We start from the raw sequence: 16,274 nt of genomic DNA on the forward strand, positions 1-16,274 counted from the left end.
GAAGTTACAGCCCTGTCTATTCTTCTTATTATATTTTTTTACTCTGTTTAAGTTATCGTGTTCTGTTGCACTAAAATGAGAGCTGCTCTTGTTAATTTCGCTGTACATCTGTGCAATGACAAAAAAAAACCCTATTCTATTCTGTTCTAGCATCTCTTTATATTACACTACAATGCTACACATACAGGTGTTAGAGTCCTAAATTCTGCACATTATTTATAATCCTCACCATCACCACAAATGCAGATTAAGCGACATAAAGAGGTGCATTGCTTTGACGTTAAGTCTACAGTGATATGACAGGAAGCTGACCAGTCCGTGCCTGCAAATGTAGCATTGCATGCTAAACTGTCAGTGTGAGCGAATGTGTCTACATAATGCTTGTGGAAGTGGAGGCGACAGACAGTAAGCTGCACATTGTGCAGTAGATTTTACAGCTGGGGAGAGATCATCTTTCTTTGTGTCTATATGAGGATGTGTGATAAACAAGTTATTATCTGAGCGCTGACCTGTAATCAGCTTGAGACTCTGCAATCATCCTCAATCAATCATATCTGTGTCAGTCCGTACCTGATACCAATGTCCTAGGGCTGGGCGATATGGACCAAAAGTCATATCCCAATATATTTAGGCTGAATATCGATATACGATATATATCCCAATATTTTTATCACAAAGTGAGAAAAAATGTTCAGGTAAAGCCAAATATGACATGTCACAAGTAGTTTTATTGAAACCGTTTATTTAAGTGAACATAAATACTGTATAACAACAGGAGAACCTTTTTTCAAAATCAAAGCTCCATAAAGTGCACATTTAAATAAAACATTTTTTTTTTTAAATCCTATGAAATAAATAGGCCAATCTTATTCTGAAATAAATATATTTATATGAGAAAAGAATAACGAACATTACAAAATAACTAAATATGACCAACCCTAGTAAGGGGAGCACTTATATATAAAGGAATATATATATTTTTAAATATATATCGATATATATATATGATATGGTCTAATTCCATATCACATTTAAATATATATTGATATATCTTTTATATCGAGATATCGCCCAGCCCTAATATATAATGCAGCTCCATAAAGTGCACATTTAAATAAAAAATATCTTATATAAAACCAGCCTATAAAATAAAATTGAACATTACAAAATAACTAAATATGACAAATCCTAGTAAGGGCAGCATTTATATAGAAAGAAAGAAAAAATTGAACTATATCGATGTATGCGACATGGTCTAATTCCATATCACATTTAAAAATATATCGACATATTTTTATATCAATATATCGCCCAGCCCTACAATGTCCTCATATATGAAACACCACCCTCTTTGCAACAATCCCAACTTCCCCGAAAAAAATGACAAATAAACACAATTTAGAGGAGGAAACTGACCACAGATCAGTGTGAGACACAACGGTACTATCTTTATTTTTCATGCACACCAGAGCTGCACGTCTCACATGTGGCTGTAAGGTTGTAAAGAGCCTTTAAAAGTAGCTCAGTTTCTGCTCTTTGGACTCTTCAATTTCTCATTTGTTACAGGCAAAAACACAACTCAAACAAACAAGCATACAAGCAGTCACTCACTTCCTGGTTTGACAAGTCTTAGAGCAGTTTACCAGTTTATAACTCTCTGCTGCCACCTGCTGGAGGCTTCACAGTCTCTCTTAGAACTCCAGCATAGTCACCTGTGTACACATTGACTGTATCCCAATGTCAAGGATCCTTCCTTGGTAGGCTCCTTCCTTCAGAGTCAGGTCCTCCAGAGACGAGGCCAGAGTCCTTCTATCACTGGTGTAACGCACAAATGGAGCCTTCAGTGTGCAGCTGTGTGTCATTGTGTAATTGGATGTCCTGCTTAAATTCAGCGCTGCAAATTCAAAACCAGTTCATGACATGGATGTGTCTTTGGCATCAGCACTCTGACACATATTTGTGGAAATGGAAGAAGATGTTTTAAGTTTGAATCTCCACGATTTAGCAAGTAAAAGCCACAAAGTGGATTAAACCTGAATATTTAACTGATCCCGTAGCTGTTTCTACGCTCGTCATTTTTAAAACTCCCGGTAGACCAGTGTGCTCAAGGCATTATGGGTAGTCGGGGTGCATGGAGGATACACACATGCATCCTTGGTATTTGGGCAGAAGAAGGACTCTGTCCTCTGGAGGATCCTGGACATTGGGACAGTCCTTCAGCGGATGTCGATGATGTAGTGTCCTTCAGATTCAGCTGTTTGAGGATCCTTCCGTGATATTGATATACAGCTATAGACCTGTGTAGAATGTGTTTCACTAATCTGTCATTGGTTGTATCTGTACAGGACTTGGTGGACTGGCGGAAGCCCCTGGCATGGCAGGTAGGCCACCTGGGAGAGAAATATGATGCGTGGGTGCACCAGCCAGTCGATAGACCAATCAGACTGTTTGGAAACCCGCTCCTGGAGGCCGGCACCAAGACTTCCTGGTAAACACTTTGGCTCTCTCTTATGTTATTGAGTCTCATAATCCCATTAATTAAGAATTCCCAGATAATAAGTGTTACTGCACAAGATTTATTGATTCTATTGTATTTATCAACTAATAAAAATGAATAAGTAATTTGCAACCAGGCCTCTAGAGCCATGGTCTGCAGATAACAGTGTACATGGAAAGGTTGAGAAATAGCTCAGTTTATTAGAAAAAAAAGGAGGGAAAGAAATCATAAAGTGGCATAAGGCTGAACTTTAGCATATTTCCTTCTGTCTCCAATTAACTTGAGTCTATTCTGTCCTACAAAGTCTAATTGCAGTAACTACATATTTGGTCAGAATTGAGTTATAACTAAAAATGAACTCCTTGATGTCTGTTTTATCTTTTGACAAAGTTTTAGATTTCAATTTTGCTTTATTTCAGAGAAATAATTATACAAAAAACACAAAATCCAACTCAAAACCAAGCAGTAATTTCAGTTACCATGGTCTGCTTTGGATACATATATATATATATATATATATATATATATATTAATTTAAACATAAAAATAATAGAAATTTTACATTTATTTGAAAGGGAAATTATCTAGATAGTGATTATGTAAAAAAAAGTGAGATAAAATTATATAAGGACTAAAATATAAAATTTCTTTATAATAAGTCTAAAATACACAAATTTTTGAATCGAGTTGTTAAACACTTTTAAATACATTCATTACAAAGTCAATTTGAAAATGTTTATTCACTGAAAACAAAATATAAAAGCTGAAAGAAGAACAACAACATTATAGTTACTGCACTCTGTTTCTGCATTAATATTAGAACCTTTTACAGCAAAACCAGAGTGCAGTAACTATGTTTTTGGGGTCAAAGGTCAAATAAATCATCATGATTTTTGAGCTTAAAAATTAATCAGTACATGTAGAAATGAGTTTCATATCACTTATCTACATATAATCTATTTGGCTGGCCAGTTAAAACACGTTAAAATACTTTAAAGCAGTTTTTCTCAGTTTGACCTTTTGCCTAGTTACTGCAGTTAGACTTTGTAGGGCAGTCTTGTTACACCTTAATACCACTTGCTAGGATTCAGAGCTAGTTCATTTCATTTATCCTTTATTTATTTCTCCAGGAATTTAGGGCAACCCCTCATTTACAGTGATGTCGAGAGTACAGAGAAAACACAATGAAGAACCAACAGCACAGACACTTGAAAACATTAAAAACAGTTAATGTTGTAAGATGTTCCAGGTAGATGCAGCTGAAACACTGAAAGCAGTTTTTCAGTATTAGTCCGGGGAACATTGAGCATTAAGCATTAATCACTAGAGCGTGTTGGATAATTACTATGTGACCAGTTTAATAAAATGCTGAGGTATGGTGGCATGTCGCCTATCAAGACTTTATAAATGAAGAGGAACCAGTGCATGTCTCGTCTCACAGAAAAAGGTGCCCATCCCACCTTGTTGCATAGGATACAGTATTACTCTGTGAACAGAGAAGCCACATACAAAGCTGAAAGTGCTGCATTAATGGGTAAAACCTCCAGAAACTCTGAAGCACTTGGGTGATTCTCATTAAATATATTATAAATTCATATTAAACAGTGAATTTAGATTGTATATGTTATAAAAGGTCAAAGAAAATATGTATTCAATGGTCTTGCATTTTTGCTACGAGCTGTACCATGTTCATGAGAATCACCCACTCAGTGTTTTCAAGAGCTCCTTCTGAGTTGTTATTGTGGGAGCACATTGGTTTTTTACTACATCCACTTTAACGTTTTCAGCTCGCCTGAGCTTCCTGCTCCTCTGGAACACCTTAAGATATGATATGATATGATGGAAGAGATGAAACAAATGTGGCAGAAAGGATATTTCTTCTTGTAAAACGATTGAAAGTATGACCATATTGCTCTCTGCTCTCTTGCTACAGGTACTGGGTACCAGTGGTGTGGCTTCCTATTGTGTTTTATTACAGTTGGCAGTGCTACACCACACTGGCAAAGGGCACCACCAGGCTAGACATCACTTCAGGTACACACACGCACACGCACACGCACACGCACACGCACACGCACACACACACACACACACACACACACACACACACACACACACACCAAGGTTATTATAGTTAACGAAAACTAACGAAATAATGAAAACTAGAATTGAAAAAACATTAACTGGAATAAAAATAAAACAAGTTGGTTTTTTTAAACTAACTGAAACTGTATTTTGTGGTTACAAAACTATCTAAAATTATAATGAAAATGTCCTTCGTTTTCGTCTTTGTCAACCTTTTTGGTTGATATGAAATCTATTTCATCTATCTGGTTTTATGACTTAATAGACTTATTGGGGCTGAGATGGATCAGACAAAGGAAATAAAGGAAACATTTATTGTGACTTTTTTGAATCTGACACCCAAAAAATACCCCATTACAAAAAAACTAAAACTAATAAAAACTAAACAAAAACTAAGCATTTTCCAAAAAATAAAAATTAATTAAAACGAGCAAACTCACTCTAAAAACTCATTAAAACTAACTGAATTTGAAAACAAAAAATCACAACGAAAGTAAAACTAATGAAAAATTCAAAAACTATTATAACCTTGGCACACGCACACACACACACACACACACACACACACACACACAGAGTATAATGCATGTTGATATCATAAACTCATCATGACTTTCATCTTCATTACCATGTCCAAATTCTCATTTTTGAACACATTGTTGTCATTTTTATGTCCTTTTAATGTGTGTGTATCTATATCAATATGTGTGTGTGTGTGTGTGTGTGTGTGTGTGTGTGTGTGTGTTCCCAGACTTCTCCATCCCAGTCCATAAGTACATTTTCCCACTGCTCTTTCTGATGGGTTGGTTCTTGTGGTCGTTCATCGAGTACTGCATCCATCGCTTTGTCTTTCACATGAAGCCACCAGCCCATAACTATTACCTCATCACGCTACACTTCCTTCTGCACGGACAGCACCACAAGGTACAAACACAGAGCCAGAGCTGAGGGACAGGCCACGTGGCACCATCATATGACTGGATTAATCATAAACCATTATTTGTTTATTATGGATACTTCATGCAGAGTTAATGAGTAATGACTTCATACTGCTGGTCATAAACAACCTGCTCTTTATTACACTAGTTTTAATGCGGGGTGATGTGACCGACTAATTATCCACAATTTAATTAATCAGCAACTAATTTTGTTATCGATTTTTGTCGACAATGTCAACCAATCGTTGCACGCCTAGTTGTGATACTGATACAAGTGTTGCTGCTGCCACAGACTAAGATGCCGGATCAGTTATCTGAGGAAGTCTGTTTACTGATCTGAATATCATGTTATCATTTATCAGCTAATTTATGATGCACAGGAACAAAAACATGTCACTTGTTCCCCAACCGTACATTCAGTGCAGTACCTGATTAGTACCACACATGTGCGAAATAAGCAAAATGCCTCACTAGGCCTCTCAAGATAACACATTTTTAGGACGATATCTTTTCCCAGAAACGATCACAATACACTGCAAAAAAGGGTGTGTCTAAAAACAGGATAAAAACATTAAATCTGAGGGAAATGATCTTGCTGCATGGACAGATTTCTTGAAATAAGATTGTTAAATTTAGAAATAAGCATGTTGAATACTTAAAATAAGAAATTAACTCTTAAAACAGGATACATTATCGAACACTTTTAAATCTAAGTTTTTTTTTTTTATCTTGGTAAGAAACACATAATTTGCAGTGTAAACAATAGTATCATTGTATTGATGTTGTTTTAGTTTTCTAACGATATTAGAGTATAATACGTACATCCTTTTCCACAGCAATTAATTTTTAAAATCTTGAGAACATTGGAATTGAAATGTGGAAAAGAAATATTAAAATATCGTAGCTAAATAAAACATAATTAAAAACTACAACCAAAAGAAATAAAATAGACTTTCAGGCTCTGTTAAGAAAAGATTGCAATGGGATAATCATTATGTAAAAATGAAAATGTAAAATAACATATAAACAGCTAACTCGATATAGTAATTATCGCGACAGAGCTATGCCTCACCTATTAGCTAGTGCCATCACCAGTTCCAAAAAAAATGCTGAATTCAAAGGGAATGATGGAAGAAGGTGAAGAGTGAGCCCTCTTGTTTCTTTCTCATCTGTGTTGAGAGTGCTGCATGTGCAGTACTAGTCAGGCAGGTTCCAGCAGCGAGTGTCCATTCAGGGCTTATAGAATAACTGTTCAAAAATAATATTTAGAATGTTTTTTCAACAAACTGGTATTAGATTGGTACTCTTTATCAAGGTTATTGTAGTTAACAAAAACTAACGAAATAACAAAAACTAGAATTGAAAAACATTTTCGTTAACTGAAATAAAAATTAAAACTAACTGAAACTGTATTTTGTGGTTACAAAACTAACTAAAAGTACTTAAATTATAGTGAAAATGTCCTTCATTTTCGTCTTTGTCAACTTTTTTCATATGTAAACCTTTTTGGTTGATATGAAATCTATTTAATCTATCTGGTTTTATGACTTAATAAACTTATTGGGGCTGAGATGGATCAGACACAGGAAATAAAGGAAACATTTATTGTGACTTTTTTTAATCTGGCACCCAACAAATACTCCATTACAAAAAACTAAAACTAATAAAAACTAAACTAAAACTAAGCATTTTCCAAAAATAAAAACGAATTAAAACTAACTGAATTTGAAAACAAGAAATCACAATAAAATAAAAACTAGAAACTGATGAAAAATCCAAAACTATTATAACCTTGCTCTGTATAAGCTAATATGCAATTTCAGGTATAAGAACTGTATTTGGAAGGTAAAAAATAATATCAGAACATCTCTACATAACGACTACTAATAAATCTGTCCCGTAGATGTCAATAGCTTGCCCTTGACACTGAACTTCCTCAGCAATACACCCACCAAGTGTGATGTCTATTGGATGAATATAAAATATAAAATAGGACTGACAAAAATACACACAGATAAAGAAAACCTGAAAAACTAGATACAGTACTGCCAATTTTCATCTTTTTTGATAGCTGCAAGGCAAGGCAAGTTTATTTGTATAGCACAATTCAACACAAGGTAATTCAAAGTGCTTTACATAAACATTAAAAACAGCAAGACACAATTGAAAACAGTAAAAACAGTCAATTAAAACAGGGAAATAGAAATAAAAATACAAATAAGATAAAATAAGATACAGCAGGATAAGAAAATAGATAAAATAATAAAAAGCACAAGTCAAACATTGCTTAGTTAAAAAGTAAGGGTAGTAGAGTAGAGTAGATAAGTGTTAAAGTTAAGAGTACGCTGCAGTAAACAATAGTGTTTTTAGTCCTGATTTAAAGGAGCAGACCTCAGATCTACAGGTAGTTTGTTCCACAGGTGAGGAGCAGAATAACTGAAAGCTGCCTCACCCCGCTTAGTTCTTGTTCTTGGGACACGCAACAAGCCAGTTCCAGATAACCTAAGGCAGTAGTTCCCAACCTTTTTGAGTCGCGACCCCCAATTTAACATGGATGTTGTCCGCGACCCCGCTCAAGCCAGAGACTCCTTGTAAAGTAATAACTTGATACTTTGGCATTTGTCAGAAAAGACACAAAACTACCCAAAAAAAGAATCACATTGACCACAAAATTATTTTTAAAAAATGACAGAAAATGACTAAAAAATTACATAAAATTAAGCAAAAAAGGACTCAAAATTGACCACAAAATGACAAAAAAATGTCCACAAAAAGACACAAATTGACCAAAAGAGACACAAAATGACAAAAAAAGACACAAAATAGCCCAGAAAAAGAAACATAATGACCCAAAAAGTAAACAAAATGACCAAAAAAGACAAATTCACCAGAAAAGACACAAAATGACCAAAAACGGACACAAAATGACAAAAAAAATTACATAAAATTAAGCAAAAAATGACTCAAAATTGACCACAAAATGACCACAAAAAGACACAAAATGGCCCAAAAAAGACACAAAATGACCAAAAAGACATTAAATGACCAAAAAGACTAAAACACATGAACACTTTAACACAGTGGAGACAGAGCTGACTTCCTAAATGATTTGGCGACCCCCAGAAATCATCTCGCGACCCCAATTGGGGTCAGGACCCCAAGGTTGAGAATAGCTGACCTAAGGGGTCTGGATGCTTCGTAGAGAGGGAGCAGATCAAGCATGTCATTTGGTCCGAGACCATTCAGTGCTTTGTAGACCAGCATAAGATTTTAAAATCTATCCTCTGACTCACAGGAAGCCAGTGTAGTGATTCAAGGAGCAGTGTAATATGGTCCAGTTTCCTGGTGTTTGATGGTTGCCTCTCAGTATCCTGTCTCAGTGTCCAATGTTTGTCTCCCCAGTCTCCATTTGACGGTGCTCGGCTGGTCTTTCCCCCCGGCCTGGCCTCCTTAGTGGTGGGAGTCTTCTATCTTACCCTCTGCAGCACGCTCCCAGAGACCCTCGGGACATCCGTGTTTGTCGGGGGACTGTGTGGCTACGTCGTGTACGACATGATCCACTACTACCTTCATTACGGCTCGCCAAAAAGAGGCTCGTATATGTACAGCCTGAAGGCCTACCACGTCAAACACCACTTTGAGCACCAGAGAGCAGGTGGGCCATGGAAACCTCTTCTTTAATCCACATACAGTGCTTAGATCAGGGGTGGGCAATTAATTTCCCCAAGGGGCCACATGACCAATACCACGAAGGTTGTGGGGAACTCTGAACTAAATTCTGCTTAATATTAATTTAATCGCTTTATAAAATACAGTAAATTATCTGGTTTTGAGCTGCTACTGATAGGAATACATGTTATGATAAGACTGTTAATGTGGAGTAAATCAAATATAGCAGTAAAAAGCAGTAAATACTCCAATCACTATCATTTTTCCATTTATTTTAAACACAACTGTAAATGACCTTTAGCAGGTTCCTATTAGTGTTTTCTAGGTGTTTTACAATGTTTATTTTGAAAAGGTAGTGACAGGAAATAACAGGTGGAACGGTAAAATGAAAAATGAACGGTAAATAATAATGAGTGCATCATAATTCATATAAAGTATCAAAAAGGCTTCTATAGCGCCTGGCTGACAGGACACAAGGTTTGTTAAAGTTTATTTTATTCTGTCATATATATTAGTGGCTATATTTGTTGTCGAAACTATAGTAAAAGTGCTTGTTTGCTCAAGTGCTGATGTTTGTTATTGTTTTCCACCTCGTAGCTCTTACGGTGGATTCACAAGGTGAACAAGGAATGTCTTATTTTTATTTTCTTGGAGCTTCGATTTTAAATCAGTCTTGTGAATGAATAACTAACAGTTAAAGAGTCGACCGTCATTCAGACAGGAATGCTACTAAATATACATTCAAACCACAAAAACACATCAAAAACAATATAGAGCATGTATGTTATGCAATAAACCAGTAATTTATTAACTTTATGCAAGAAGCACTACGTGTTTTGACGGTTACCTAGGTAACTCGGGTAACTCAGATATATATAAATCGCCTTCAAAATAAAAGGCGAAAGACGTGCCCGCCGACCGCCCAATGTCCAGGTCTGCTTAGACCAAGCATTTATTTAAATTCTAGCTTTGATGCTCCTTACTTCTGTTTTTGTCTTCTCTATCTAATTTATCTCTGGTTCTATCTCCAGGTTTTGGAATCACCTCGACGTTTTGGGACCACCCCTTCAACACAGTCATCCCTGATGAGAAATTCTAACACAGAAAGGTCTCTTTGAAGGGCCACAGGACTTGTCAGCCACCCTCATAGCACCCAGCCCCATGCTATAACCACCCCGGCACCCTTAGTTTAATCCCTGCAGCCATAGCTTTCACCACCAAGGACCAAGCTCCAAGGACTCCTGGCTCTCTGCAACTAATCCATACATCCATACTATATCACATATCATCTGTGCTTTTTGATTTCAGCCAGCAACACATTCTCTGCCTGAGCTCAGTCACCTGGGTGTGTGGCTCCACCAGTCTGCTCTGTCTCCATACTGTGATCATTCCTGTACAGCTGCTTGGCCTTTCTGTGCCATTTTTTTATGACCAAACTAACATCTATCACTCCTCTCCGCACTGACCTCACCAGCCAAATCATCATCCGGTGGCCAGTCACAGCATCATATTTTGAGAAAGGGAGGGACACAAATAGGGTTGGGCCGGTGAAAACATTTTCTAACCTGTTTCATATTAATCCAAACACAGGACGGACCGGTATACTGAGTTTTAGAGATGTACTTCATTAGATGAGGAGAGCCAATGAATGAGAGGTACTTGGTGGCGATAATGCACCTTTTAGCTGGTTTGCCAACTGCCAATAATAAGGAAGAGGAAAAATAATCAGAGTGAGGCTCACATCTTCCATCCAAAATGTTTCCATAATGGTGCAGTTTCAGTTTCCTTCTGAGATTAACTGTGCCATGTCTTCTCTCATCACTCTAAATATCCTGTGTATCCTTGTGTCTGTCAGACACTAGTGTCAGTGTTAGTCCGTTAATCAACAAACACGTCATATAGCCCTGTGTCTGCGTCCTCTAAAGTAACGTTAATACCAGATACCTTCTCTTTCTTTGTGTTTCTCTGCAGAGCATGTGATAATAATATATAATATTATAATAATCCACCATGGATGCTTTCAACAGCTTTTCAAACGGCACACACAGACACACAGACACACAGACACACACACACACACACACACACACACACACACACATCCTTGTACTTCTATCTTTGTGAGGGCCCTCATTGGAAAATTCCCTAGCCCCTTACTTTAGGGCTGGGCGATATGGACCAAAAGTCATATCCCGATATATTTAGGCTGACTATCGATATATATTTATATATATTTATATTTTTATCTCAAAGTGAGAGCAAATGTTCAGTCAAAGTCAAATATGACATGCCAAAAGTAGTTTTATTGAAACATTTATTTAAGTGAACATAAATACTGTATAACAACAGGAGTACCTTTATTTAAAAAAAAAAAAAAAAAAACTCCATAAAGCTAGCTCCATAAAGTGCACATTTAAATAAAAAAAAGTCTTAAATAAAAATAGCCCATGAAATAAAATAGGCCAATGTTTTTCTCAAATAAATATATTTATATGAGAAAAGAATAACGAACATTACAAAAGAACTAAATATGACAAACCCTAGTAAGGGCAGCAATTATATAGACAGAAAGAAAAAAAATGAAATATACATATATATGCGATATGGTCTAATTCCATATCACATTTTAAAATATATCTGTATATTGCCCAGCCCTAATTTCCATCACAACTAAATGGCCAACCCTAACCCTAACATAAACCTGATGTTACCTGAACCCTCAAACAATACTTTAAAGAAGTGAGGACCGGCTGAAAGGTCCTCACTTCGCAAAAATGTCCTCACTCTGTTGCTTAAAAACGTGTTCCGGTCCTCACTATGTAGGAAGTACAAGAACACACACACACACTGCTTCCCTCATATGAGGACGGAGGGAAAGGGAAGTGATAGATGGTAGGTGAATGTGGAAGGTGGGGAAGGAGAAGGATGTGACAGTGACAGAAAGTGTGTGAGAGAGTGTGTGTGTAGAGAGAGAGAGAGAGCCCCAAACTAGTGAACCATCTCAGGAAATAAATATTTATCCTTCCTCCGCACTATAAGCAGCTTGAACATTCTTCTTCACTGCATCTTTTTTTACTTTTTCGCCGTGGGCCACCCAGCTATGCTGCTACTCTACATTCTGCAGGTCCGTAAAAGCAAAAACAGAAGTTTCCTCCACCATGTCAGGCCTCACTGTAAACAGAAAACATTTGGTTTTAGATATTTGAACATGCTGTGATTCATGTGACAGTTTAGTTATAATTTATTAATTATCAGCAAAGCTGCAGAAGTGAAATAATACTGTAGGGCACTAATGCAATGTACTGTTAACGTCATGTTAACCAGAGTCCTAAATGTTTGAAACCACCGTGGAGATATATTTTTGCAAGTCTTTTGTAATATTTCCTCCGTTTTCTTTTTGTCATTAATGATACAAAACAAATATGTAGAAAAAATATTTTGTAAGATGCTTTGTACAGAAGAAGAGATTATTTAATTGCACCAGCTTTATGTTGTCAGAGTGAGCAGATGTTCTCCTATTGGTGAGAAGTTGAGAAAACGTGCGTTTAATGTAGAGATGGATGATTGTAGTGTGTTGTCATGGTGACAGAGGGACAGAGCTGAAGGCATGAGGCCAGTCCGTCTGACTTCCGGCTGTGGGGATCTCAGGCTCAAAGATCACAGTGTCAACTAAGTGACATTTATTTTCAGAATTGATCGGACATTAAACAGACTAAGCATAACTTGGGCCTGTTTAAATGTTTCAGGGTGATTGTTGGTCTCACTCCATCCATTCAAGGCCACAGTTTGAAGCCCTGCAAATCCTCACAGGATGACGATGGATGAACCACCTGACTGGACAGCAGGAGGTCTTGATAGTGACTGGCAGATCTTTTGAAAATTGTCCCCTCTAAACACTCGACAACACTGACAACTAAAGCAGAACAAATTTAAAAACCATTTACACATATATGGGAATATAATAGAATGCAGAAAATAATTTTCTATCCACTTTTCCAGTTTGAACACTGCAAAAAGGTGTGTCTAAAAATACTAAATCTGAGGGAAATGATCTTGCTGCATGGACAGAAAATTTCACTTGACAAGATTTCTTAAATTAAGATCATTAAATCTAGAAATAAGCATGTTGAACATTTAAAATAAGAAATTAACTCTTAAAAAAGATATTTAGATTTGATGTGTTCGATAATTTGTCTTGTTTTAAGAGTTAATTTCTTATTTTAAGTGTTCAACTTGCTTATTTCTAGCAAGATCATTTCCCTCAGATTTAGTGATTTTATCTTGGTTTTAGACACACCTTTTTGCAGTGAAGAACGACCCCACTCACATAATATATGTGTATATATATATTCTTACATATGGAAAATAACATGCAACGTCTATTTCAGACCATTCTAACCATTTTCGAAGAAGAGTCAAATGATTATAACAAATACATTTTATTCAGAGCAGCAATAATTCCAGGAAAAAGAGGGCTGTGTCACCAAAACACTGTTTCTGATCAAACCAGTTGAATGGGTTGACCACAATATGTCTGCAGGAACATATCCGGTTATTTAATACCAGAACAACGTCTGTCTTATACTGCACACAGTCCAGTTGATAATGAATGTTCAAGGCATCATGAATAAAGCCTTCTGACTTTGATATAGTGACTATGCAGATGTTAAAGATGTTGCCTCACAAAGAACTAAAAATTATTTTTGAAGTGGGTAATGATGGAGGAGATTGTGATAACCGTGGTGATAATGATGAAGAAGAGTCTAATAATGCTCACATAATAATGCTAAGAAGTGATTGTGACGGCTGCTTGTCAAAGTAAAACCATTCCATGTGATGGAAAGAAGCACATTCAGATCTTATTTATGTATATTTATATGATACAGATGAAAGACAGCAGCTCATAAACCTTGATTCTGAAAAGTGAACTTTTCCTCAAGCTAAATAATACGGCCTAAAGTAATATTTCCCAAATCTGTTTACTATAATATCTAATAACTTTTATTTTGGAATTTTAAATGTCTATGCAAATGCAAATGTATTTGTAAATAAATGTCTGTATATTTCTGATCAGTCTGTCTTGTGCTTTTTGTTCATTTGCTGTTTAACCGTTTTATATTGATACGTTTAATGTGAAGTACACTTCAGTCTCTGATACCAGTTGTCAGTGGTGGAATGTAACTAAGTACATTTACTCAAGTACTGTACCTAAGTACAATTTTGAGGTACTTGTACTTGACTTGAGTGTTTCCATTTTATGTAACTTTATACTTCTACTTCACTACATTTTAGTGACAAACATTGTACTTTTTTCTCCGCTACATTGAGCTGACAGCTTTAGTTACTTTTCAGGTTGAAATTTAACATAAAAACATGATCAATTTAAAATGATAACACATGTTTATATAAATGAAACCACATAAGAGTATATTAAGTACACTGTAAACCATTGTTTTGTAAATTAACAGTAAAATACTGGCAGCTGGGTTGCCAAGATTTTACTGTTAATTTTACAGATCCCTTACTGTTATCTACTTTACAGGATGTTTCTGTGATAAAACCACATACTGAAATACAGTACAATTTTTTTTACAGTAGACTAAAACACTAGTGCTGTATGAAGTCACAGTATACTAGTACTAGCTAGCTGCAATATTGTTGCAGTATACAATGCAGTCATCTTTTTGTAAGTAGAGCATATTACTGTCTGAAAGCCAATTACTATGAATTAAGCGCTGTCTTCACTGTAACCTCAGTAATTTTAATATACCATATACTGTATGAGTTAGTTAATTAAAATAGAGCCATTAAAAAAATGTGTACAAGAAGAGACTTAGAAAATATCAATTATATATTAACTTTATTAAAAAAATTATTAGTATGAAGAGTATGTCCATTTACTGAATACACCGAAAAAGAACAAACACCTAACAACACTGAACAAATAAGAACAAAAATTACTAATTTATTTGAATTAGAAATCTACCTTACTGCCAAAATAACTATAAAGAAGCATGCTAAATGTTACTGCTATAGCTGTCCAGTCACTGCATGGCAAATTAAGAGGACCAGATAAGACTGATTAATCACAGTTTATTAATAAAATAATAGTATGATAGCAAGCTGTGGCATGTTTCCTCTACAAATACAGTAGCTTTCCGTATTTCCCCGGCCTCTCTGCTGTTGATTCTACTATTACTCCCAGAATGCAATGTTATTTTCGGTACATTACAGTATTTTATGGGAAACTACCTACAGATATTGCCCAGAATGAATTTTTTTCTACAGTATAATACCTTTTGAATGGAAAACAGTATGTTACTGTCACAATTTGGCTGTTTTCATTCACTGTTTTTGCAGTGTAGTTAAATGAGCTCTACCTGGACAACAGTAAAATGCTGCTTACATTAATGCATCAATAATAATAATCTCTGCATAACAAGTACTTTTACTTTTGATACTTTAAATTTTGAATACAGGACTTCAATGTATAGTGCAGTAATTATGCAGTGTGGTATTAGTACTTTACTTCAGTAAAGGATCTGAATACTTCTTCCACCACTCCCAGTTGTATAATGTCTTCTACAGCTCTAGAGGAGCTTTGACAAGATCACGATGGTCATCGTGCTCTGCTTCTCTACAGACCAGGCTTAAAGTTTGAATGTGGCTATTTGCCAGGCAGGAGACTTCTAATGAAAGATGCTATCAAGTTGAACTGTGGGAAGTTCAGTAACAAGTTGCATTTTTGAGTTTTGAAAGTTTCAAAAGGCTAAAAGCAATGGTAACTCTGCCCGTACTTCTAAAAATAATGCATAATTATGAAAGCATGTGGTGGACTTCCAACCAACATTGGCATTCCTAGAGCTACACCAGCAGTGTTGTTAATATATACATTTAAAATAGTTTGAAAGATGCTATAATAACACACAGACTACTACTATACTTACTTATGTAAAGGTCTCTCTCTGGTTCGTAAATTGGAAGCCCAGAGAAAACACACACAGGAGAAAAAGTCAGGCCTTTTTTTTTAGGTCACAGGTAGCCTGGGTATACCCATACTGCCTTGCAAGCTCGATTTCATTTCG

At 35.9% G+C, this 16,274-nt stretch overlaps 1 protein-coding gene across 1 annotated transcript in view; it reads left to right on the forward strand.

Annotated features, from left to right (window-relative positions):
- fa2h (fatty acid 2-hydroxylase) overlaps positions 1-14,259 on the forward strand; it is a 52,996-nt gene extending 38,737 nt beyond the window's left edge. Inside the window, exons 3-7 of the mRNA XM_059334407.1 lie at positions 2,346-2,488; positions 4,431-4,531; positions 5,334-5,506; positions 8,923-9,175; positions 10,221-14,259. Coding sequence (XP_059190390.1) covers positions 2,346-2,488; positions 4,431-4,531; positions 5,334-5,506; positions 8,923-9,175; positions 10,221-10,288 — 738 coding nt within the window. The 3' untranslated portion in view covers positions 10,289-14,259. The remainder of the gene's footprint in view (positions 1-2,345; positions 2,489-4,430; positions 4,532-5,333; positions 5,507-8,922; positions 9,176-10,220) is intronic.
- Positions 14,260-16,274: the final 2,015 nt, after the last annotated feature.

Source organism: Centropristis striata, chromosome 6, assembly GCF_030273125.1.
Source record: "Centropristis striata isolate RG_2023a ecotype Rhode Island chromosome 6, C.striata_1.0, whole genome shotgun sequence".
NCBI classification, from domain to species: Eukaryota; Metazoa; Chordata; class Actinopteri; order Perciformes; family Serranidae; genus Centropristis; species Centropristis striata.